Here is a 25,868-nt window from a genome sequence, read left to right on the forward strand (position 1 = left end):
AATCGTTTTTCAAGGAGACATTGGTGTCAGCTGCTAAATGCAGAATATCACCTTGGAACAAAACACCATTTCAGACAGGGTAAAAAGAAAACGGTGGGTCATCTGTTGCCCAAGCATTTATCTAACTTTCCACTTTGAAAGGCTTTCAAATTATTTCACCCACCCTGCAGGGCTGGAAATGGTGTGTAATTTGGCACAATATCAACCAATGCAACCACTCCACTGCCGTCAGAAATACAACAATCACCCCCGCCAAAAGATCTTTGATAGGAGAATAGTTGTCAAACTAAATTGCTGTTCCTTTCTTGCTGCTGTTTTGGTGATGGAAGAATCCACAAAAGCTCCTCCCGTGACAAAACTGAAGGCGCAGAATGGCCACAAGCAAACATACAGTACACGAAATGGGCCGCTGAGGGCAGATGATGTTAAGCCGACTTGGAAGGAGATAACACACTTGGTTAACATGTGTTGCTCAGGTGCTCGGAGAACTGTTTCCCAGTGCAGCAAACGGCTCAGTGATATTAGGCAAAGAGCCAACCAGACGTTGGTGGTGGAGTACAGGGACAGTTTGGGTGCAGGAGGAGCACTTCCACCAGCCAGAATCTGACTTCAGTGGAGGATGTAACCACCTTCACAGTGCACATGTTAATCGTGTAAAAGGAAAATGTGGTTCGCTCGTGTTCTGCTCTGTTCTTGCATGAATTTCTCCTCAACTAAGCAAAGAATCTAAAACATAAGATGCCGAAATATCACATGGACACAAGAAGGGAGCATATATGAATAAACACAATTCACCTGAGGACTGCTGTTATTATGACCCCCATTCTGCATGCACAGTCACAAAAATAGACGCCTGCATCTCCTCCAATTTTGGTCTGAACTAGGTTAAGGAGTGCTAATGAGGACACAGAAAAACAACCCAGTTATCCACTACTGTGACACATTCCATAATGTCCTCAGACACGTATAACAAATAATTTGATTTTTCATAAAACTAAGCAACTGATGTATTTTGTCCTATATTTATATCAGATTTTTAAGGCATTCTGTGATTTCATTTTATTCTATCTTTATTCTTTGATGACTTAGGTAGATGTGAAGTAGGCCCTCTTCTTAAGTTTTAGGGAGTATGATTTATTTATTGGTTGGGATATATTCATAACTATGTTCTCGTTAGTGTATAAAGACCTGAAACTAAGGATCCTTGTGTTTTCATTACCTTACAATGAGCCATTTATATCTTCATATGGAGCAGGATCACTTCCATGGAGACCGCCATGCCACCATAGTTCACCTACACACTTGGCACACGGGCAAAGTTTCAGCTGGTTGCAATCTGCAGCCTCACCACTAGATGTCACTAAATCTCACACAATGGACCTTTAAAGATACAGTGTGTGAGATTTATGGGGATTTAGTGATATCTAGCAGTGAAGATTGCAGTTTACAACCAGCTAAAACATGTCCTAGTTAGATTTCCTTCAGTGTTCATTGTTCAGGAGGATTTTTTCAGAGGCCATATTATCCTCAGAGGTCTCCTCCTCTTCAGAACAAATGGACCCAGTAATTTAAACAGGTAAACACACTAAATAAAGCAGGTTCACATTACAAATCATTTTTTCAACTCATCAGTTTTGACTGCTATCCCAGCACCAGGTAATGTGTGCTAACCTTTTTTCTATGATAACTTAATGTGTACTCACCTTATTTCTGATCCAGACATTCAGCAGGTTTTTACCAGGAGCCAAATTAAACACAGAGGTTTCCTCCTCTCAAAAACAAAAAGATTTAGTGATTTAAAACGGTCAAAACACTAGTGAAGCAGTTTCATCTTAAAAAAATCAGTGTTTTTCCGACAGTGCTCATTGTGGAGGGACAGCTAAATCTGGTGTCTGATGCATAAATGTTTCGTTTGTCCCTGTGGGGCTACGAAACATGACAATGCGACATGGTAATCTCAAAGAACAAGGATTGTAGGTATAAACGGTTCATTTTAAGGCAACCAAAACACAACTCTTCTTATTTTCAGGCTACTACAGACAAAAATATTCCATTTCTGCCAATGTATCTCCTTCTATCCTACACACTGTACCTTTAAGGGATACTCTATTGTAAATAGCCATGGTGTCAAAATTGTAACTCAAATCCTCTTACAAGCTTTTTCAGAAGCTTTCAAGCACATTCTCTGCGACAACTGAGCATGCTCAATCGAGGGAGACTGTTAAGTGTGTCTGAAAGCTCTGGAAAAATCCATTAAGTGGTCCTTGAGCTGAAACTTATATTGTCAAACTACCTTGTCCAAGATCACGAATGAACTACGCTCATACACACTGATACCTGCTGAAGATGCTGTGTGAACAATAATGTGATACTTAGAAGAATTTGGATTTGTTTATTGTTTTCATAAGTGTGATTTTAGCCTTAAGCACAGCCAGGTCCATGTCCCATATGTAAGAGACATTTAAATTTTTGGCCTTACAATATCAGTGTCAAATTCTGTGAATTATGTGTTTTTTTTACTGCTGCTGTGACCAGTTTTGGTCTGGTGTTCACAGACAGGTGATGCTGCCCGTTTTCCGGCGGTTCCATCAATCCCTCTCTTCAACTTTAGTCACTGTATTCATAAAAGCCTATCATGTGTGAAGAACTGCACTCTGCAAGTCACTTCACTCCATGGTACATTGCACCCATGGGAGTATGACATTTACACCTACTACAGTGTGTAACACGGGTAAGTGAAGTGCACGTGCCTTCAAATTAAAAGCACAGTCTCTTAAAGAGGAAGAAAAGTCAGCAAATATTCGAGCAAACTTCACATGCAAGCACCTTTTCAAGAATAATGTTTATTGTAATTATCAGCAGATATTTTTTTGCCATTTGACGCGTAAAAATCAAATTTAATGTGTCGCAGTCTGAAAAAACAGAGCACACAGGCGTCGCCGTTGGATTTATTTTGAAAATCACAACCGGAAATACTACTAACGGTTCTGCTAGCTTGATTAGCATAGCGCGTGCTGGCTGTGAGGCAGGTGATAATCGTTCACCGTTGGCTGGCAGACAAACAGTACCGACTAGGAGCACCGTCTTTTCTCTTCTACCGCAGCGTAACGGCCGAGAAACTCCACGACTTCACGGATTAATACCGGACTGAGAGACTTTATCCTCGGTGGGACTGTTACATCTCCATATCTGCGACAGAGGACAATGTTTCTCCTGCAGTACACCGGTAGGCTGCTCTAACTAACCTCACAGCATCACACACTAATTATATTAACGGAAGGTGTGTTAAAAGTGTGTCAGCACCCGGTAAATACACACTTTATTTAGACGTATTGATGCTTATTTGTTCATGGGGAACCAACAGTTTATTTTGGAAAGGTTGTATTTCAGCTAACGTCTATATTTTGTATTTCTTGACATATTTATTGTTGTCAAAATGGGCATTATCAGTTGGTGCACTGTTTGCTCAAGTTAGCTCAGTTTTGGTACTTTGCCTTATGTTTCTTTCGGTAAAAGATATCTTATTCTTGCCTTATTTACAATATATGTGGGTTTTTTCTCCAGTGAAGGCTATGTTTAAACATTCTCAATGAATTGTAAAAGTTTCCTTCCTTCTAAAACTTTATTACAGGATTAGTTTACTCTCACCGTAACATAATTCATCTTGCTCATTTGACTTTATAATGTGCTTTATCCCTTTTCACATCCTGAGAGCGATGGAGCAACTTTGGGGAAAGTGTGAACTAAGTGTTGAGAAGTCATTTGATTTGGTTTGGATAGGGATAAACTTTATCACACTCTCCAGCCACAAATCTGATAGGCGTGCATATAGCTGAGGGAGCCCAGACTTTCCCCTGTTTTCTGTTTTGGACAGTACCAAACTGATTTTCTGTAACTTGGTAATAATGGGTGCTGAGAAAATGTCTCTGTCTGGGGAGGAAAACTGTTGTTCCCCAGAGCAGGCTTTGGAAACCACTGGGCCCCGTTCTTCATGCATGGATAATAGAGTTATCCGGATGAGAGTGTTGGTGATTTGATACGAGTCAGGATTTTTTGATCCTTCAAAGATGTCTTAATTTATGTTTCTCAACTGTTGTCATAGCAACAATTCATTCAGACCAAACCTGCAAAAGCTTCTTGACAGTTAGCTGGGTCATGACCCAGACGGTTCGCTGTTAACCACATACATGTAGGTAACTTTCGAATGCTTATGGCTCGCTTTCTGAGAATTGTAATGAATAGTGTTGATTATCACAATTGACTTTTCACTAAGCCCCGCCCCTTTTGTGATGGTCCAACAAGCTGTCAGAGTAAGAATGGAGCCCACACTGTTACTAACTGCACTCCCTGAAGAAATATTATCATATTGTTGGAAAAATGAAACAGTGATTCCAGAGAGAAGCAGACAGAGGGGTCTACAGTCTGTGTTTGAAGGATATATCCAAGATGTCAAACTGACTCAGCAGCAACAACAGGTTAAAAAGACAAAGATAGTAAGAAGCTAAAGCCGAACTATAGGCTACAGATCACAGTGTAAAAGTGAACCACCACATCATTGACCAGTCTGCGTCCAGGGGTGGGACTTAGTGAAAGGCCAGTTACATTATCATAATGAAAACTTCACCATATAATAAAATAAACTAATAATTAATAAAAAAAAAACAAATTAGCTCAAAGTTTGTAAACAAAAAAAGAACCAAACCAAATTTAGTTTGAGAAACTGTGAGCAAAAAAGCCATGAACTAAACTAAAAGATTCCAACTTAAAAAAAAGGCCAAAGGAACTAGAATGTATGGCATTTAATTGGACATTAAAATAGGGATTTTGCATATGTACACCAGGGTTTTTTTCACTTGCCGAGTTGGCCAAGTGGGTCACTGCTCGCCCTCAGTCAGTTTTTACTTGCCCCTGTACAAAAAGTTTTATTTAGCAGCGGTTGCTCTCAAACTTGTGGCAAACTGTGGATTACATCGTTGGGTTTTGCCCGTATCCTCTAATGCCACCCAACTGAACTCCTGCTTCCAAGATAATTAAATTGCTCACTTGTGCTTTAGCCTATAAACTTTGCCTATAGCCGCCTCCATTTTCGGGCAGCAGTATCTCAGTCCATAGGGACTTGGCCTGGGAACTGGAGGGCTGCTGATTCAAGTCCCCATACGGACCAAATATGGAGCATGGACTGGTAGCTTGAGAGGTGATAGTTTGCCTTCTAGGCACAGCTGAGGTGACATTGATCAAGGCACTGAACCCTCAATTGCTCAGGGTGCTCTGTCCAAGGCAGCCCCCTTGCTCTGACATCTCTCTAGTTAATGCAAGTATAGGTCCTGTTTATTTGTGATCTGTGTGTATATGACAACAGGGTGAAAAACATAGAATTTCCCCTCAGGGATTTATATAGTATATCTTCTGCTTCTGCTTCTGCTTCTTCTTCTTCACGAATGCTGATCGGTACTGTGCATGTGCCACTCTCAACAGACATGAGAGTAAAGCAAGACTGCTTACCCATTCTCTAATTCCATCATCAGCTCCAGGAAAACAATGTGTTTAATTTACCAACCCAACATGGCATTTTACCTGCCCCGGGCAATTGGGCAATCCTTATTGTTTTGCCCTGAACACTAAAATATTTTAAATGGTTAATTGCAAAAGTCACTTTCTTGGAAACTGTTTGTGATGTTAGTAAGGTTTCATTGTCATAACAGGCTTATGATTTCTACTTAAAAGTGCTTTGCTAGTCCATGGGAAGAACCTCACCAATCATTTACCAAAATCACTCATAGACTAAAACAGTAGAAACATTATGGAGCACAATGACACCAGGAAGCGTGCATGAACATACATAAAATGAGATTATGAATTAATCGAATGCCTCAGTGCATGCTGGGATGGTTCTGAGCACACATACCTCATGTAATGGCAATGCCCTGATCAGCACTCATGATTTTGCCTTCACTGTATTTCAAAATAAGAGCGCACTGTTACCAAAGATGACAGCATTTACAATTGATTTACAAAATCAATACTAAAACTGCTTTCAAAGAACCAGTTTAGTTGCATCAGAATAAACAGGATTAGTTTAGCTAACAGCACAAGCACATTAGCCTGATTTAGTTAAGCTACATTTAAAGAACAGGACCCTGAACTCAGCCTTTATATGCCTGCTGGATTAAAGCCATTTAGGGTTTTACTGCCGCTGACTTTATATTTTCCCTGCATTTATTTCCTAATTTCATTGAATTAAGGGAAGTAAAACAGTTTACTGAGTCACTGAGCAATTGGGGATCATACAATCCAAAAACCTCCCACCAACAGGCTTACAGTGCTCAGCCTTATTCAAACACTTTGTTCACCATTTTAGCTGCCGCCAGTTTATATTGCTGTGATTTATTTACTCCGGGACTCTTACAGCCAGTCTAATGATGGATAAGTGCTCATAATTTGATGATTATTTCCCCCAGTAACTAGCCACCCAAGTGTTGAGAATATGAAAGCAAACCCTTTTTTGAGGGAGAAGCTCTGTACACACAGCTGTGCAGTTTAGTCACTCATAGTGCTGACCTGTTGTAAACGCTTAACGTCCGTGGGCTCAATACTGTATTTAGCAGACAAATGTTTCATTATGACTAGGAGTTCTGCTCAGTCTGTGAAAGCACAGTGTCTGTTGTGGCTACAGGGAAGCTTTGTCAAGTCAGGGATGTCTCACCTTTGCCTTGGAGACGTCAAGTTTTATTAGAAAGGAGCGTGTAACAAAAATATGGTAATGTATGATCCACTGTCAGTACTAGGGACTAAAAGTCAGGATGTCTCTGCTTCTGCTGCATTGATTTGGAGCATTATTTTTTTATGTGTCACTCACAAGTCATCTGACTTTTGACTACAAAATTAATTTAGCCCAATTTAAAATTTAAAATAAAAGTGGAATACATCAACGCTATGTTGTTATTAATTTCCACCCAGGCATCAGGTCACATCAGGAAAAAGCAGTTATGTGATAACTGATGTATTATGTTAATGTTTCCTGACTCCTCTAGCGATAGAACAAAGTCTTCCCCACTCTCAAGAATGTGATGGGCGACATCCTTGCATCCATCACTATAAGTGGAGGCTGAGTGGCCTCAGGAGCAACCATGGTTGAGTTAAGGTCTATCATTCCCTGTGACAGCCATTTACCTCCACCCTGCACCGATCCTCTCACTGATCAATGAGCAGGACATTGTTGGATTGCCTTCAGGAGGGAGGGGCTGTCAGAAGAGGGCTGACAGAAATACACAGAGATAGAAGAGCGAGAGATTGAAAGAGAGGGTGAAACTAGTGGATATCTGCTTTGTTTTGCTTTTGCAGTGGCCCCGGGATAATGGTGCTAGTATAGCTAAATTAAAGCACAACTGAATGTGGAGTGAGATATTGTAGAGTGTGAAGAGATTTGTCAGCTTTGGAAAAATCTCCCTTTTAAATGAGGAAACGTAAGCTCAGTTTTGCTAACAATTCAGCAGTAAGTGTGCGTCTAGTAAAAAATGGCTATGGGGAAAAGAGGCAGCATAATGAAATGTGAAAATATGAGTCAGAGATAAAGGAAGCTCCCGTTCTGTGAGTACCGCTGGCAATATCACTGTTTGGGAATGGAGGATTCAGGAGGGTATGCTGCTGAAAGGCAGAGATGCTCAGCTCTAGTAAACTGGTTATGGATCATTCAGCAGCGCCTGGAAGGCCCAGAAAGACAAACGCTGCGCTCTGAATCGCATACTTTTTCTTTTACTTTCAGTACGTACAGCAGCTGCCCTTACAGAGTATGTATTGTTGCATTGAGTATGCATACAATGTGGACGTACTACTTTGTGATAACATTGCACCTTGTACTGTGACCCGCTTGCTCATATATCTGTTGCAGTCTGTAGCGCGAGCTGCACCTATGTGGGACTCAGTCAGTGTGACATGTCTTCCACTGCAAAGAGCACTGTGGGTCTGAATAGCCAGAAAAGCATGCAGGCTTGCATTAAGCAAACTGCAACTGGATGCAGTAGGATGTTCTAGTATTTTTGGCATACTGCATTTGAGATGATATGTACTGGGATATACTATCTTCTTCTGGCATACTAAATAGTGTTGTAGTATGGGTTTTGGAACGCACCTATGGAGTCTCCTGGCTGTTTAAAGGGGACCTATTATGCTCATTCTCAGGTTCATTCTTATATTTTTGGTTTCTACTAAAACATGTTATTTTAATATTTAAAAACGTAACACTTTATTTTTCTTATTCTTAAAGAGCTGCATCTCTGTCTGAAATGCTCCACCTGTCTCCTAAGGCCCCCTCCTGAAAAACCCAAGCCAGCTCTGATCAGTCAGTGTTTCTAGGTCTTCTGTATCTCAGCGTCTCCGCACCATTATTGCAGCCAGGGAATAATTGTAGTGGAGTATAGCAGCACTTTCTATTGTGAAAAATGACATGTTCAAGCAGGAATATGATCCAAAATCGGGGAGAAATGAAAAACATTAGCAACCAACATTGCAGGTTTCCCTAACGTTAGCATGTAGCTACATGTAGCAATGTACTTGCAGCCAGGGAATAACTGTTATGGAGTATCGATAGGGGCTTTTTCTACTGTGATAAAAGCTTTTGAATCAAAATCTTCACAGCCAGACATGTTCCAGCAAGAATATGATATGAAATCAGGGAGAAATGAACAACTGCCATCAGGTTTACATGTTTCCCAGATGTTAGATTGTAGCAGTGTATGTAAGCACTAGCAGTTGCGTGCCTGGAGCAGATGACTAGATTAAGAAATCCATCACAAGCTGATGTCATCTGGTCTCAAAAGTAGAAAAAAGTCCCCAAAGACGTTGGAAACAGAGTATTCAGAATGGTCTGAGGCCTGAGATTTTGCTCAAAGGGATTATTTTTTGCATACATTTACCTCATTATTTGAAATTTTAGCCACGTTTAATATGAACATCTGACATTGTAACATTATAAATATGACAGGACATAAGGAAAAGCATAATAGGGCGGCTTTAACTCCTCAGCTGGGTTTCTTTAGCTTTGGTCTTGATGTCTTTCTCTGGTCCAGTCTTTGAGGAGTTTGCCAGCGCTGTTATCAAGAGCCAGAGGGTGAAGCTAAATAAATTATGCTTTCAAATTGTGTGCTTTGGACCGTATGACTTTCTCGTCTCCAATGAGTTTCTTCAACACACAGATAAGCCACGCCTTGGTATAGCTGTTGCTATCTGTATATGAATATTGCAGCAGAACTGTGCTTTGAGCCATTTTTTTTAGCTTCAACATAGCAGAGCTGGCATAAAGTTGTGTTCCCAAGAGAAACTTAGTGGTAGTCATTTTTTTGAATGGCTAAAAGTGCTGGTGATTGAAGATTCCTCAGTGTAAACAGAGGTCAAAGAAACGCTCATGCTCTCAGTCCTCACACAATCTGAGTCAACTGAATTTCAGCTGACCAAAAGAACTGAAATCAGACAGAAAGCTGTCAGTTCTGTAGGCCGTTACTCAAGATATCTGCATGTTCTCTGTCTAATATCACAGGTCTCTCCTTTCATAGTCACGGTCATGGTGAAATAGAATGAGAAAATGACTGCTTTTATTGAGTCCTCACACCTTACTTCACACATGATGGGACTGTGCAGATCTCTGCCCTGATTTTCCGTGAAATGAATTATTTGAATGTCTGCTATATGGTCAGCATACGGCTATTGCTTTTCTGTTCATTTCCAGCACTTTAAGTGTGATAGAAAGTAACTCACTTCAACTTTCTTTTACTGTGTCGGCGTGAACTCTTAGTGGGTTTCGCCCTCAAGGCAGAGGGTAATTATTTAAAGCAGAATCCGAGGAATATCTCAGAACTAAAAAGACTTATGAAGAGGGCAGAGCCTTCATCAAATTATGTTCTCGAGGATACATTTTCATAATGCATTTCATACATGTGAAGGCAGCATTGATAAATGCAGTTTGAACCCTTTTTGTACCTAATTAAAGACATCTCTTTTGAGCAGGCAACCTGACAAGGAGCTTAAGTGAATCCCTAAACAGCTCCTCTTGTCTTGTTAAATCTTAGTTTCGGAAAAGGCAATGACAGAAACCTTATTGTGACATTGTCCTCATTTAAATGTGCCTTCCTGCAAAAGCAGGTGAAAGAAAAACATGTTTATTATCGGTCGAGGCAGCAAGGCATGTTCATGGCTTGTTTGGCACTAAATGAGTTTGTAATTTTCACTCTGCCCCTCTTGTATTTGAGCACTTCATGCACATCTGATACACTGTTGTGTTACACCCACAAAAGCAATTGTTTGGAAAATTGTTTTTTCTTTTTCTGCTCTTTTTTAAAAAAAACAAAAACAAAAAACTATCAGGGCGGTGTAAAAAATGTCCTTGTTACAGTGAGAGAGACACTTTTACATCAGAATTTTGGTGCATAATGGTGCTTTTCCACAATTACTGCCACTGCAGTGGACAGCTGTGCTATTGAGCGCTGTCATTGTGCATTCACACTGCTGGCAACTTTGTTGATGGGTTGCTCTTTCCTGGCTGACTGTGGGTGGTTTGAGAGGCTTTGATTGCATATATGTAGTGGTCTCATGTTGCTACAAAGTTTCTAACAAGTACTGTACATCATGTAGTTTCCTTTCAGTTTCACCCTCCGTGGTACATTGGGGGTGATATAGATAATTGTGCTAATTAGATTGGAAACAAACTGAAATGCTCAATTATTGATGGAGGCAAGCTGGCAACTGTTCCCTAGTCATTGTTTTTAACACCTGTATTCTTGCAGTCTAGAAATAACAGGCTAGCAGAAAGCTTTGAAGGGCTGTAATCAACTTCATAAAAAAAAAAAAATCACCACAGAAGGGAAGCAAGGAAGCACAGACATCTGCTGATTGCAGTTTCGTGCAAAAAGGTTAGCTGTGGATAAGATTTCTGGGCTAACACGCTGAGTTTGGCCAGCTTTCTGAGCTCAGTCTACCCATAGAAAGGAAATGCAACTACCACCATTACAAAGTCTCGATGTTGAGCTAATTATAATCAATGAAGGAGCTTTTCTACTTTGTTTGTAACTAGTTCAGCAGGTGGAAGCCTTGTTTTCTTTCCTTTCTGAAGCCTTTTTAAGGATGGCAATGAAAAAGAATAACACTTTTATACTTCACCAATTGTCACACTCTCCCAGCGAAAATTAGATGCAAATATGGAGACACTAAAGTTAATGGAGGTAATATATTATGCTGCGGCAATTGCTGTTGTGAAGTGTGATTTGACAGTCCTTTGGAGCATCAGTAAATGGTAGAATAGTCTCTATTTGTACAAGCTGGGAATTCTTCAGCTCCCAAGAACTTTGAAACGCCCTATTTTATAGACTGGTTAAGTTATTCATCAAACAACTGAATAAGTAAGGGTAAATAATGAAAGCAATAATGAAAAGTGAAATATTCAGATGAATTGCTCTGAGGGGCAACAAAATATAACAACAGTTGTTGCTATCCCAGTTCATTGTATCTTATATAATTAGAGAAACACTGCATGGATGGAATTGTAAATCTTAAATTTAATTCCCTCTGTTGATTTTAATGCTTTCCTGTACTTTCTGATTACATTAAGCAGCCAGTAAAATACAACCCCCTCTACAGTACATTGTAATGCAAGTAACAACAGCCTTGTAATAAATCCTAATAAATGCTTCCTTTGTAAAACATAGTCATTTTTAATTGATGTCCACCGTGTGTCTCAGAGATGTTGGGTCTTATATCTCTATAGACAGGCATTTTAATGCCGTACCACACTGCATCATGCTAAAAGGTGCATACAGTATTTCATGTACTTCTTTTACATATACGGCAGAGAAAATATATTATAAAGATATTATATGATGCAGTTTAGTACAGCAAAACCACAAACTACAGCTTCAGAAAGTAGCACCTTTTTGCTCAGTGTATTTTATCATCAAGAACTTTTCAGCTCTTCTTAATCCTTTAACACAGAGCCGATACAGAGAATTTGATGAAATTACAAAGTTTCAAGGAAAAATTGCAAATCTCCATCTGTTAACTTGATTTTTTTGATGGTTACAACATCCTTCCGAGATCCAAACTTTTGCAGTATGCATTTTTAATTTATCTTGCTATTTGGGATCAGTAGGATAATAAGTTGATAAGTATAAAAAAATTAAACATTGTCAATGATAATAAAGTCCCAGTGTCCTCAAACGAGACGACTATAAAGTCCCAATGTCCTCAAACGAGACGACAATAGAGTCCCAATGTCCTCACGTAAGATTTCCTTGTTGTTTCACCATTCTTCTTGCCTAGTTTCATAATACCTAGTCACTGTCCACATCTTTCCTTCAAATAATTTAAAATTGGGACATCATCTTCCTCTATAAAACAAAACAAAAAAAAAACTACATCTATGAAAATGGCAGAAGAAATATTTGCACAAAAACAACAATGAAGGCTGGATTAGATTGACACAGCTGCATAGGTTGTAAAGTTACATTATGGAAAGCAAATGACAAATGTGAACTGCTTTTTGTAACTGCCACTGCGGCTTCTGTGTCGACTCAAAGTGATATTGGCAGGGAGTCACTCATGACTGATTGGTTAAGGCAAAACAAAACAACACGCTCTTCCCAAACAGAAATTGCCAAACATGAACACCATATCAGTCAGAGTAATGGAGTGAAACAAAATGGCAATTTGGCCTGAAGCCCCGTTTCACCAAATCTGCAACATGCGAGCTGTGATTTGCAACATGAGATCATTTTGTTCCCTCTCACTTTGACACATCTCACTCGTCAAAACAAACACCATACTTGCAACACATGCATTACCATGCGAGATCTCTGTAGGACTCACAAATGTAGCTGCAACTTGTGAGTAACAATCGCTTGTGGAACGTGGCACTTCCACCATTTGGGATCTGTGAGCAGGCTGTGCTCGTAAATTGCTTTTGTGATACCAGCTCCTGATTATTATGCTGCAAGTCTCGCTTAATTTTTCAGTGAATGAATGTTGTGGTTGCTTTATTTTTCTCCCATGTCTGTGTTTGAATATCCTTTTGTGTCTGTCAGATTGTTCCTGTTCGCTGGCCTTGTCTTCCAGGTGAGACATTCAGCACATAAGTGGGATTTTTAGCAGTACCAGAATTGGTTCAGTTGAAGAGCAGTGTGAAAGGATTGTGTGGTTGTGAGTGTCAGCAGAATCAGCAAAAACTTGGCAGCCTAGAGGTGTTTTTGGATCAGCTCTGGTGCTCTCCGGGGCTCCACCACCTGATTGATGGAGCTGTTTGTTCCTAATCACTTCAGAGATAGAGTACCATGCAAGGAACGTTGAAATTGGAACTAAGGACTCTGCAGCAGCAGGTGCAGGAGCTACACCAGAGTTTGGGCAATAACTTCACATTGTCTCATTGCTTCCCCACTCATGCTGTTTCTCCCCGTGGCTTGCTTTTATTAGGTAATAGCTGTAGTTTTAGCCTGCCAGTAATGTTCAGATGTCTGTGTTTGCCAGAAACTTCATGTGGGACCGTCTGGTTGTTCAGCTTTGTGATCTTTTGGAGGTTCCCAAAGCTGAACAATCAGTATTATGTGGGGACTTATCTAATTCAGCAGACAAGTCAATTTTAGTGAGGCTGGTATCAGTGCAGTTGCAGAGTTTGTGTGGTGAATCAACATATGGAAGCTTTGCCCATCCAGAATCGTTGTGTATGCAAACAGTCCCTATTAAGCTTGAAAGGGTCAGACTCAAAACAGTGAGAGAAGACAGAATAGAAAGGGCTAATTTATGATAAGAAAAAAGAAAGGAAATGATCATGAGATAAGGGAAAGGTGGAAATAGAAAAATGAGAAGAAGGGACAGGAGTAGGTGGAAGAAGCTGGATTACACTGTTCACCAGGGAGCAGCGTGATTACACCTCTGTAGATTTTTCATCCCTGTTCTCACATATCACCTTGAGTAAGAAGTTCCTACTCTGCTGCATCAATATCAGGATTCACCACAGCCTGTCAGTATAAGCCTCTGTGTGGTAGAAAGACAGACCGAGCCAGAGATGGACCGATAGAACGAAACGCCAGGCCTCCTGTTGACTCTGCTGTTTTTAAAAATGCGAGAAGCTGAACTGAAAGAGAGTTTTAGATGCAGGACATCCCCTCACTCCCCCGGTTTCTCCATCTTGTTAAATTGAGGAGGTGCGGTGAAAACTGTTGCGGTCACAGTGGAGCACCAAGACTATAAGAAATATTACCGTGACCATCGCCTTCACTGCACAGTGGCCTCTTTCAAGGGACAAAGTGATGCTGAGATTTTGCTGTGATTCTGGCATTTTTCTCCTTCCAGCAATGCCAGGATAAACAATTGGAAATAACACAACACAGGCTATGATGGATTACTGTAAGGATGAAGCACACTGTGTCAGATAGTGCCTGTGTCCACTGCTGCTGTACAGTGGATGGAGTCCACTGTGTATGTGGGGCCATATGGGAAATAGCAGTTCTTTAAACTGTGAATTCAAGTTGCTCAAATTTACTTGGCACTATTGTTGAGTATAGCTGAACAAATACTGGATTTTTGAGGTTGATACTGACTTAGATATTCAAGACAACAATATTTTGGACTTTTTTTTTTTATTTTTTTTTTAAATATATGCATAGAATAACAAACACTTTGACAAAGATCCTTGTCAGTACTCTATAAACCAAAGAATGACAACACTATTTCGAAAGTACCCCAGACATATCTTCTGTATTTCTGTGCTGCAATTTCAACACATACTAATATTTCTGTGTTAAGCTAATATTGGGCTGATTTATGGGTTGTACTTTGGTGTTAATTTATTTTTTCAAACCCAAAAGACAGTTTAGTTTGGTAAGGTCGGTTTGTTCGTAGAGATGGGCGCTATGGCCCTAAAATAATATTACGATATCTCAGGGTATTTTTGCGACAACGATATTCTTGACAATATGATAAATGAGTAAACAACCTGCCTTTGCCTTCAAATATTCAGTAAAAACTAAACAAATATTATCTCTCATTTCTTAAGTTTGTGAACAACAACAGTAACTCAGAGTGAGATTCAGATTCTGAATACAATATTAACAGTACAGCAAAATATAATCTACCACAAATTACACATTTGAACAGCTTCCAAAAACAAAGAAACGTATCCTGGGATCTACATAAATCAACAGGTGATTTCCTTCTTTTAGCAAAATCCTAAATGATTGAGTTGTTTTTTTTCCCACCTGGACCTTTATGCTCTGCCGTTTCTCCTCTAATCATCACGCTGTAACCTGTAACAGGCTGTTATGATACAATAAGTATCGCACATTCACATATGTGTAGTATTTTGTTGATCCACGAGCGTCACGTAGGTTTACATGAACAAAGGTTTATGACAAAATCACTTGACGACATGCACAGCAAGAGAGGAGAGGGAGAGATGCTGTGTTGCTGCCAGAGGAGCCGCTGAATGAGTTCCCTCTGAGCGGTTAGTCGCTAAAAGAGTCTGAGAAGTCCGGGGCTGTTTATAAAACATTCAGGACACCACAGTTTATTCCACACTACTGAAGCTGCTTCATTTTGCTTTAGCCATGCTTGTTGTTGCCATGGGTAACAGTCAGTACGTTGACATGCATCTTGAGAGAATCGAATTATTGGCTTAGTCTGACAGAAACCGGACTTTTAAATGCATGTAAACAGCTCAGTCCAACTGAAATTGGACTATCCGTAGCTCGAATAACACACCTAGATAATTGTTGCTGCATGTATCCACTTAGTCCGACTGGAATTCGGTGTTCTGCGCATGCACTACTTTTTCTTTCGCGGGCTTTCACCTAGAAGAAGAAGGAGATGATATAGCAGTGCAGTGACAAACATTAAAACAAACAAACAAACACCATGGTGACAGAGAAACAGAAGACGCACTTCTGGACGGACGAAGAAACTACATCCATCTCCGCCATCTCCTCTCCATTCGTAGTTAGCTTCCTCTTTGGGTCAGCCGTAACTAGTCCAATACGCACTATATTAAAAAGGACACAGTGCTGCCTATCAAGGCGGAGTCAGCCGTACTTGGTCAGAAATTCTATTTTCTCTTCTGCGTGTATACTCAGACAAGACTTGACTGATTAGCAGAGCTATGAGCTTTGCTCGACTACTGCGTGCATGTAAAGGTACTGAGTGTGACATCAATATGTCCGCTAGTCAAAATCGCGAGTATTAGGATATGAAATTTTCATATCATATTAAAAATTATACTGGTATTATCATGAACAAGGTGATATGGCACACCCCTATTTTTTGGCATCCTGTTCTCTCAGCACCTTGTCTGGAACAGAGGTCGGATTTGGTGAAAATCAGCGTGGGCTTCATTTCTGTTAGTGTGCATTGCTGTCTGCCACAGTGTTGTTTTGGTGCTACTACTGGGGGTTACTAGGGTTGGGTACCGAAACTCGGTACTCTTTGTATTTGGTACCGATTCACGTAGGTACTACCGAGTACCGATTCACTTAAAATGAATTGGTGCCAAATTTCGGTTCCTGAGGTGGAGGCGGAGCAAGAATGCATGACTCGCACCTCAGACTCAGCAACAATGGCGACAAAAAAAAAGTGCAGACAAAAGTTAATGTGCAGCACTGTTCCTAAATGTTCTCAATAAAATGTTGAAACTGAGAAGTTTAGACTTTAAAAAAAGTACTAAAATAAGATACCGTTTGGTACCGGTACCGAATTCCAGATACCGGTACCAGTACCTTATCGGTTCAATTATGAACGGTACCCAACCCTAGAGGATACCAGAGTCAGAAATTTTCAGTTCTTATTCATAAGGCCCCTCATCTTTTGTATTCATTCTTTTAATCTGAAAATACTTTTTTTAGTAGATTTTTCTATTATGTTACTTACATATTACACAAGATGTTTGTTTTAGACTAATGAAGGTTTATGAAACAGAATGTAGTGTTGTAATATTTCCAAATACCCATATGTGTATGAAAAAATATTGTTTACCAGTAAGTTGACTAAAAATCAATCCACTCCTTTGTCATTCTTTTTGATAGATTTACAGATGATGTTGTTTGTACAACATGTCTTTTTCTGAAGACATTGATGTGTTGAAGATGTTCCCTGTAGAGACAATGGTGGAACACTGAGGCTGTGGTTCAATGGTTTGGCCCAGGAAAAAGCAGCTTCCACTGAGATTGCTTGTCTGAAAAGCAGCCATGTCTCCAACATAATAGACATAGGATGCCTTGAGGGGCGTTGATGGCAGCTTGAGGATGAACAGGGATATGAACACTTGCATAACACAAAAATAGCTTGAACATTGAAAAACAAACCGTAATGCCGAAGGAGAGCACACAGACTTTTGAACCAAACGTGTTATCAATGGTGTGGCTAAAGCCCTCTGGGTGCTGGGTGATTCTTGTCCTTGGAGGCAGTCTGGCATTGATTGAAAAACATCCTTGTACGCTTCGCCGAATGAGAGTGGAATTCTTATTTTCCTCCTGGAAGTCAAATAACCATGGAAGGCTTGTTGTGAAATCGCCAGATTGATTTATTCTAAAATGACTGAAAGATGAAGGAACCTCACGGCGGTTTGGTAATTTTCCATTTACCTGTGGGGACTTTTCTGGGAATCATTTATTGGAATTTTCGCTCTGTTTGCTGTAAACATCCTCGCTCAAACAGACCCCCACTATGCAGACCCTTTCATAAACACAGGAGAAGCTTTATCTAATAAGTCATATAGAGCCGGGATGAAGGATACACTGTGTGAGCTCAAAAGAAGGCCTGTACCTGAGTGTTTACCGCACTGAGTTTGGCCAGAGTCAGTCTCCTGCTGTTTGGATAACTTTGTGGATTTCTGTGCGTTTCAGCACATCTGACCGACCAAAATTTGTTCTGTTGCTTTTTTTAAAGTCGTCTTGTGGAATGGATTGTGGTCAGCATTTACAAGGAAGTAATACATCACTGGTGTAACATTTCAAGAGTAAAGCAAAACAGCTTTCATTTGAGTTGTTAATGCATTGCTCTGTCTATTTCTGACCAGTTAAATGCACCTGTAAGTCAGCAGTATACATCAGTCACTCGGGTGTTTTCTTTCATGACAAAATTCCTCTTCTCCGTGTGACTATTTTCACTTTTTGTTATTTCTAATTTGCTTGCTCTCCTGGTAAATCATCACAGAATTAGTTGTTTTTCAACTGTTTGCTCATGTGGCAGCGTTTATTTGTACTTACAGTATTTGCTTCCGTCTGTATCTCTGTTTATGATCATTCTTTTGCACAGATTTTGTTGTATCAAGGATATCACAAAGTACACACAAAACCTATTATTTCTAAGTGCAGTTTGGTACGCATGTTGCAGTCTGTTACCCTCAAGTCTCTACTACTCAGACAGGGTTTCCCCCAGGAAATTGGTTGCGGCTGTTAGTGGTGACAGCCACTGATGATACAACATCCCTTAAACTGTCTTCCACTCCATGCAGACTCAGTTGGAGAAAACACATATCCGATCTGTGATTATAAAACTAAGGTCAGTGTTGTGTCTGACCTGCAGTGCAGTGGTGAGCTTTTTTCCTCATGTATCAGCACCATGAGACTTTTTGAAACGTATTTTGCTACTCTTTCGATTTATTTTTTTCTATTTTTTTATTTGTTCCACATACCTAAATGAAGGAACGTGTACAGGCTTTAGGGTTGTCAAAAGTATCGATACTCTGAAAAGTATCGAACAATACTAATTTACAAAAGTATCGATACTAACAGTGCATGCCACCTCAGCGCCTGTCGGGTGCGTGCGACGGGTCCGACGCACACGCGCTGTGCAGGCAGCGTCTGGCAGGCACAGAGCCCTCGCTGCAACCCAGCTTGTTGTCGTCACTGTGCATGCATGCACACATTTCTGTTGCTGTAATATGGCCAGCGCAGCTGCAGGAGGATCAGAGCAGCCAGTTTTGGTCAAAAATGATAAAGGAAAAAGCGCTCTTTGGAAATATTTAGTGAAGTGAACACAGCATGCTGCAGACGGCAGGTACAGCCCCTCCCCTCACTAGCAGCTGAGCAGCTGGTGTCGCCAGCATCAAACTACAATATAACTTCTAACGTTAATGTGGGAGCTAAGCAGAAAACTTTATCAGTCATGCCCGTCTGTAACATTAATAGACAATGTTAGTTTAACAGGACAACACAATTATGTGTGTCTGAAAAGTTATGTTAACTGTAAAGTCACAGATTGAAGCTGAAAAAACGTTTGGTTTCTCCCGTAACCCCTGGTTCTCTGATCACATAGTGAGGTAGAAACAGGAGCATCCTGAGCCTGAACTACCAACTCTATTTGATCAGCAATGAAAATATGGTGCCAATTCACCAGAAGTACAGAAAATAAACAGGGCTGTAGATAAATACATTTGTATGGACAGATCTTGTTTCTGGTTGTTATTTATTTATTTATCATTGATGTTACTGTTCTGATCTTTATTTAAAAAATGACATGCCTCTTAATTTTTTGCTGCTGTATCGAAAACGGTATTGAGTATTGAATATTTTCCTGGGTATCGATATCGAGTTTGAAATTTTAGTATCATGACAACCCTAACAGGCTTACATGAAAACCATATCCAGAAGGCACAGAAGTGGTAACAGTCAAATTTGTCAATACATTTTAAATACTAGAATTAAGAAAAATTTCACCATGTAAGTATACAGTTAAAATGTAAAGATAAGGTAATTGTTTATACTGAGAGCATGAACAACAGTTCCTTATAGTGATCACTGTTTTTGCAAATCAAATTATTCTGACAGCAGAGCATTTCAGTCTTTTTTCTGGTTCAAACACATTGACACAGGAGAATCCAATAAATAAACATTTTTATCCCATAAAAACTCCAGAAAACGACCATATACACCTATACAGTTTCTTTAGTTTACTGCACTACACACCACCCCCACTCTGGTGAGAGCTCACTAGCCTTAGCGGCGCCATTGCCACTTGTAATGCAGTCGTGAATCACAGCGTTGCTGTGGAAACATTGCGCCCACCCTTCGGTATCCCCCCCAGCCCGCCCTGGTGAGTAAGCTGCTCAATTTAGAGATGTAATGTTGATAATGTTATCACTGTTACCACCGTTAGCAGTGTCAGCAGGGCTAGTGGTGCCAACATTGTAAATAATACTGAAGGTGTTCTGCAGCTCAAAACAAAGCGGTTTACTCATCAGAGCGACTTGGGGGGAGACCGGAGGGTGGGTACAGTGTTTCTGCAGCAATGCGTTTTGCCACAGGAACTGCGTTAACTGCTGTAATGGCAGAATAAGCAGCACCACTAGCAGAGCGGCCAAGAAACTAGCGGAGATGGAGTTTTGGCAGTGGGCATATTTCCACATGTTAATACAGCTGGCTGGCTGTCAGCAAAGCCAACAGATAATAAAATGAAAGGCAAGACAGTTATATAGCAAAGCATTAAAATTTCATCAAGTCTAATTGGGTAATGCTTTGATATGCAGCGCTAAACCATGTTGTGTCAAAGGGGCGCCACACTAAATGGAAAGGCCTTTTATATTTCAGGTCGTTTTTGTTTCTTCTTAAAAATTGACCGGTTAGATACAGCCTCATGGGTGTAGGCCTTCTGAAAGCAAAATTACCAGCACTGACATCCCTAATTATAATGTAAATTTATTTAGTACATCTTTTGCAGTTTATTTGTCTTTAATCTTTCATGTAATTATTAGGTGGATGGAGAAATATTTGCTGTTTTGAGTTTTTAGCTGGCAATTATTTTCTGGGAGCTTATTTTGGAGTAACATCACAAATTGTAACGTCAAACATTTCCTTCCCTGTAACTCCAAAAGTGTTTCTCTTTGATACTATTTTTAAAAGTCTGCCAAATGAAATAATAACATAAAGGTTGAAGCAACAACAATCCAGTGAAAGACATCAGCTTCTATGGTTCCTGTCAGGGCTCATTTATTTACCTCTCATGCTTATGTGAGTCCTTGCAGCCTTCTTGCCATGTGAATTCTCATCTACATTCACATCCCTCCTCTGCCTGTGGTTCTGCATCCAAACACCTTCCCGGTGGGGTTTGCTGTCTGCGTTTCACTGCACCCCTCATTGATTTAGCCTCGTCTGTGAGCTAAGGAGACCTCCACCTGGGTCAGCCCAATCTGAATCCCTCTTTAGGCTGCAGGCAGCAGGTTTCAAACAGTTCAGATGCCCCCTCTGATTATTTTCTGAGCCTGAGGAAATAAAAACAGTGTGATAAAATAAAATTACTCTTCTACTGTATGTGGAGAAACTGTCAATATCTTCCTCAGTGCACTTGGCCTTTTGGCAAGACCTTCACAAGCACAGCAGGAAGTAAGATGGAGAAAACCGCAACATCGAAGCCCTGACGTCTTTTGGCCTTGTTACTAAAAAGACGAACTATGATAAAAATACAACACACTGCTCCTTATATGAGACCAGGATTTAATTAGATGAATGATAACTGATTGAAATAGAGCTAAAAATAAGCTATTCAACATTTTCCAGAGGCAGGAAAAGAGCTAACAGACAATGACACGCATACACACACACACAGAGTAGGATCCTGTCCTTTCCTTCCTTTTGTCCCACCTCCCCTCCCTCCTACACTCAGTCCCCTTTTTCTGTTTATTTCACCACACTGAGCATTTTACATCAAACTGGCCTGACCATGGCCTCCTGCAGGTGACAGATGCCCATGGGATCTGAGTCATCATCGCTGCATTCCTGCATATCATTTCACCAGCCCCTTTGATGGATGTGCTCTCCACCTCTCAATGTCTTTTAGTGAGACAATGTGTGCTAAGTTACTGGAATACCAGAATACACTTTGCTCCTTAATTTTCACTGTATCTGTGAAAGTCTCTCCAAACAGACCTTGGAGTCCTTGCTCCCTAAGGAGCATCACAGCTGCGGTGGACAGCTCCCACTGTGCTGCAGCTCCGGTGGAGATAATCTCCCTGTCAGCAGCCTGTCTCTTTCCCAGATGTCAACTGATGCCAACTGTTGTGTACCTTCGGTTTGCACTCCCACAGTGCTGTCAGTAAATGCTCATCTAACCATTTTCTGTGCCACTGATTTTAGTAAACTATCACATACCAAACTCCTCTGCATACATTTCTGCACCTCAGTGTTAGAGCCATGAATGCATGAAGCTGTGAAAGTGTTTAATGACCTCATAATATAGGTCCCATGTTCTGCAGTTTTAACATGTATAAATTCCCACATTCATTTTTAAAAAACTGTATAATTAAAGAGAAGAGTCCATAAATGAAAAGATGAGCACCTCTGCACTTTCTACAGCCATGCTTGAGGCTCTGCGAGGCTGTCCTGAGGCACAGTGGTGTTTGGGGCTAAACGTCGGCATGCTAACATACTCACAATGATAATGCTAACATGCTGATGCAGAGATGACATAATGTTTACCATGTTCACAATTTTAGTTTACTTTGTAACCATAATTACATTCACTAATAAGTACCAAGCACAAACTACAGCTAATATTTGGCTGATGGGAATGTTTTTAGTTTAGCAGGTATGTAGTCACAAACCTAATGATGGTGCCAAGTGGAAAGTCCGAGGATCTCCATAGTACGTTAGTGTCATGGTGGCACAAGAAGAAAGGACAAGGGATCTCCAATGTCATTAGCCTCCATTAGGGCTGGGGTGACTCACTGACGTCATCAACTATGGAAAAATGTTGATTTGCAAAACGTGCATTGGCACATGGCAGTGTAGTAAGTTGTACCTGATCAAAGCATGAATTCATCCTGAGAGCAAGTTGTCGCCACAGGCTTCTGCACCACCACTATCGTTACACTGTATTAGGGATGCACCGAAATTAAAATTTGTGGCCGAAGCCGAAGCAGAATAATATTAAACGCTTGGCCGAATACCGANCTGTGTTCGGCTGGCTCGGCTGTTCAGGTACTTCTGGGCAGTCCACACGCCAAGAAGAGGATATTATTGGAGCCGACTTATCCGTCGCCGGTAAGCTGATGGCCGCCGTATTTGACAGGAATACGTTAGCCTACTGTGTATGTCTGTGACCCCCGTTCAACCCACAATCGGTGGGATTTGCCTTTCGTTTCTGCTGCTGGTTGAAATCTGTAGGCTACTCGCACAGCGTGCTGAATGATTTAAGCATATTTTGCTCGCTCAAAACTATTTTTAGTCGCAAATGCGAGTGCGGTGACGGACGGATCGCCACACTGCCGACATTTCACTCAGCCCGTCACAGGCACGCTGTTTGATTGCGTTATCAAAACACGCCGCTATTATTCGGCCTTGCTTTTAACATTTTCCACCAAATACCAAATGTGTGTTTTTTTGCAATATTCGGCCGAATATATTCGGTTACCGAAATATTCGGTGCATCCCTACACTGTATGTTGCTAAACCTTAATTTCTAGCTGTTTAATATTTTCTGTTTACTTTAGCAGCCATGCACAAGTAAGAAAAGGGTTTAATTGAACATTATGGATGTTCTCTGAATCATTTCATTTATTTTCCTTGCGCCACACTGATACAAAAATACATTTGCCAGTGATTATCTTAACTGCATATTAGTCTAGTGGTGACATTAATCCACATCATGACCATTTTAACCTTTAAGTCAAGCACTTCAGAGAAGATAGCCCACTGATTCTTAAGTTCAGGGAAAGGGCTGCTATTATATATGGTGTTTAAATTAATTTAGATGTCACAGCAGTCCTTTTGAGTTTGAGGGCCAGTATTTTTCTGATCAGGCATCTGATATTAATGTATATTAATTATATATTAATATCACAACACAGCAGTGATGTGAAAATTAAACTATTTTTAAAATATGCCCCTATTATGATTGTTTTAGGAGATGATTCAATGACATTATTTAAGTGTTAATGAGACAGGATTTTAGTATTTATTTTTGGGTAAATTAATCATTAGATTAATCAAGGAAAAAAGCTGATAGGTGCAGCCCTAGGAGCCATCCTCTGGGGACCATGAGTGTGTCTGCAAATTTTGTGCCAATCCATCAAGTCACTGTCGAGCTATTTCACAGGATAACTAAGCTTTCACCTGCTGGTGGCGCTGGAGTAAGATTCAGGAGATCACCAAAGCCAGTGGGGTTCAGCCTCTGGGCACCTTGAATGTCTTTACAAAATTTCTTAGCATTCAGTTTCACAGCATTCATTATGTCTGGATAACTGTACTGCTAGCATGGCAAGTAATGGGTACAAAGTGGTTTGTTCTAATCGAATGCCGTTAAATGTTACTGAACAATAGCTTCTATATTTCCTGTTTGTCATATCAGAATGGCAATTGATGGAGTAATGGGCTATACCTTAAAGGTGATGCTTTTAAGTCATTTACGTTGACTGTTCCGGATGCTGTGAATGCTGCATCTTTGTTGACAGATGCCAGCAGCAGCTGACTTACATCATGGCACTGAACACACCCATTACAGAGAAGAAGCTAATTGGGTTCACAAATCAGCTGACAGCTCCAGGTTTATAGTGGCATTGGGCTTTATGGGTAATATTTCAGGGACTGTTGGGCAGTTTATCAGAGGTAGTTTTGCAGGTAGCGAGGAACTGGCACAGGAGAGAGCACCAGGGGAGCATCGGCATTTATTTCTTACCTTTTGTGTAGCTTTCACTGAGCAAAAACCACTGGTGAGCAATGAGTCACTGTGATACCACTCAGCCCTGCATCATTGACTGGAGTGATGCATGCTTTTGAAGGCAATTAAACCTTTGACTTATTGTCTGAAATGAAGACCAGGCTAAGTAAGTTCTGATGAGTTTTTACCAAATCCTCTTGAAGTAAAGTACATTCAAAAACTGCATTAATTCATTTATTTGTTTAGATCAAATTACAAATATGCCACACAGTCTCATAGGTCATTTTCCCTCTTCTCGTTGTACTGCAACAGCAAGCTCTAGCCACTGACAAGGACTGAGCTGGGAGGATGAAAGACCTCAAGAGGAATGTCATCCACAGAGTTTTTGTACTTCATAAAAGCTGAGGCCATCTGAAGTGAATGGAGAGGTCAGAGCGAACGGCCTGGCACAGTATGAGATGACCCCTTTCTCACTCCATCTTTGTCTTGTGCTCCTTATAATGGCAGAGTGAGCGGGCTTCTCTTGCTGCCAGAGAGAGACTGGTATTGCATATCCTGGTTCACAGAGAAGAAAATGTGAGAAGTAGCCAGAGTCCAGCTGCCTCTTTTCAGATTTTGCCCCTTTTGCTTATGTCTTCCTGTGCTGCTGACATCGCTGCAAACAAGATCCACCAATGAATGAATGAGGATTAATTGTTTTCTGTAGGTACAGAGGGTAATACCAGCAGTATGCTTTATCTGGCTCTAAATTAGATTCCATATGCTGGGAGAAATCTGAGCCTTTTCTCCTGTTGAGTTGGCTGTTCATCTGCGCTCTGGACTGAAAAGAGCATCTTAACCCAGATCTCACGCCATCCAATTTGCTTAATAAAATCTGCAAACATCCAAATGAAGTATCAGATAGATGGTGCCTCAGTCTGCCAAGGTGTCAGTCTGACATATCGTTCAAGAACATCTTTTGCTATCTAAAGAGTCTTGGTATGCAGCTAGGTTAAATGAAAACGTATAGCAGTTTTAGCTCAAGATATCTGTGTGCTTGAATGTGGCAAGGCCTTGAGGGCACTGCTTTGCTTACTTGGTCAACTTTTCTACTGTGTTTTCCCTTTTTCAATTTCTGCTTGTCCTTGCGGTGAAGATTGGTTTGTGACAGTTCCAAGATAAATGGCTTATGCCCCCTGGAACATATTTTATTTTGCTATGTCCAGTATATCATGCCAATAAATCAACAGTATGTGTGTAACCTCCCCGACGGT

General features: G+C 40.5%; 1 protein-coding gene across 2 annotated transcripts in view; it reads left to right on the forward strand.

Annotated features, from left to right (window-relative positions):
• Positions 1–3,039: 3,039 nt before the first annotated feature.
• LOC126388712 (ecto-NOX disulfide-thiol exchanger 2-like) overlaps positions 3,040–25,868 on the forward strand; it is a 264,071-nt gene continuing 241,242 nt past the window's right edge. For both annotated transcript variants that reach the window (XM_050041965.1, XM_050041966.1), the window contains exon 1: positions 3,040–3,226. In XM_050041965.1, the coding sequence (XP_049897922.1) occupies positions 3,205–3,226 (22 nt within the window). In that variant the 5' untranslated portion in view covers positions 3,040–3,204. The remainder of the gene's footprint in view (positions 3,227–25,868) is intronic.

Source organism: Epinephelus moara, chromosome 4 (genome assembly GCF_006386435.1).
Source record: "Epinephelus moara isolate mb chromosome 4, YSFRI_EMoa_1.0, whole genome shotgun sequence".
Classification (NCBI taxonomy): Eukaryota; Metazoa; Chordata; class Actinopteri; order Perciformes; family Serranidae; genus Epinephelus; species Epinephelus moara.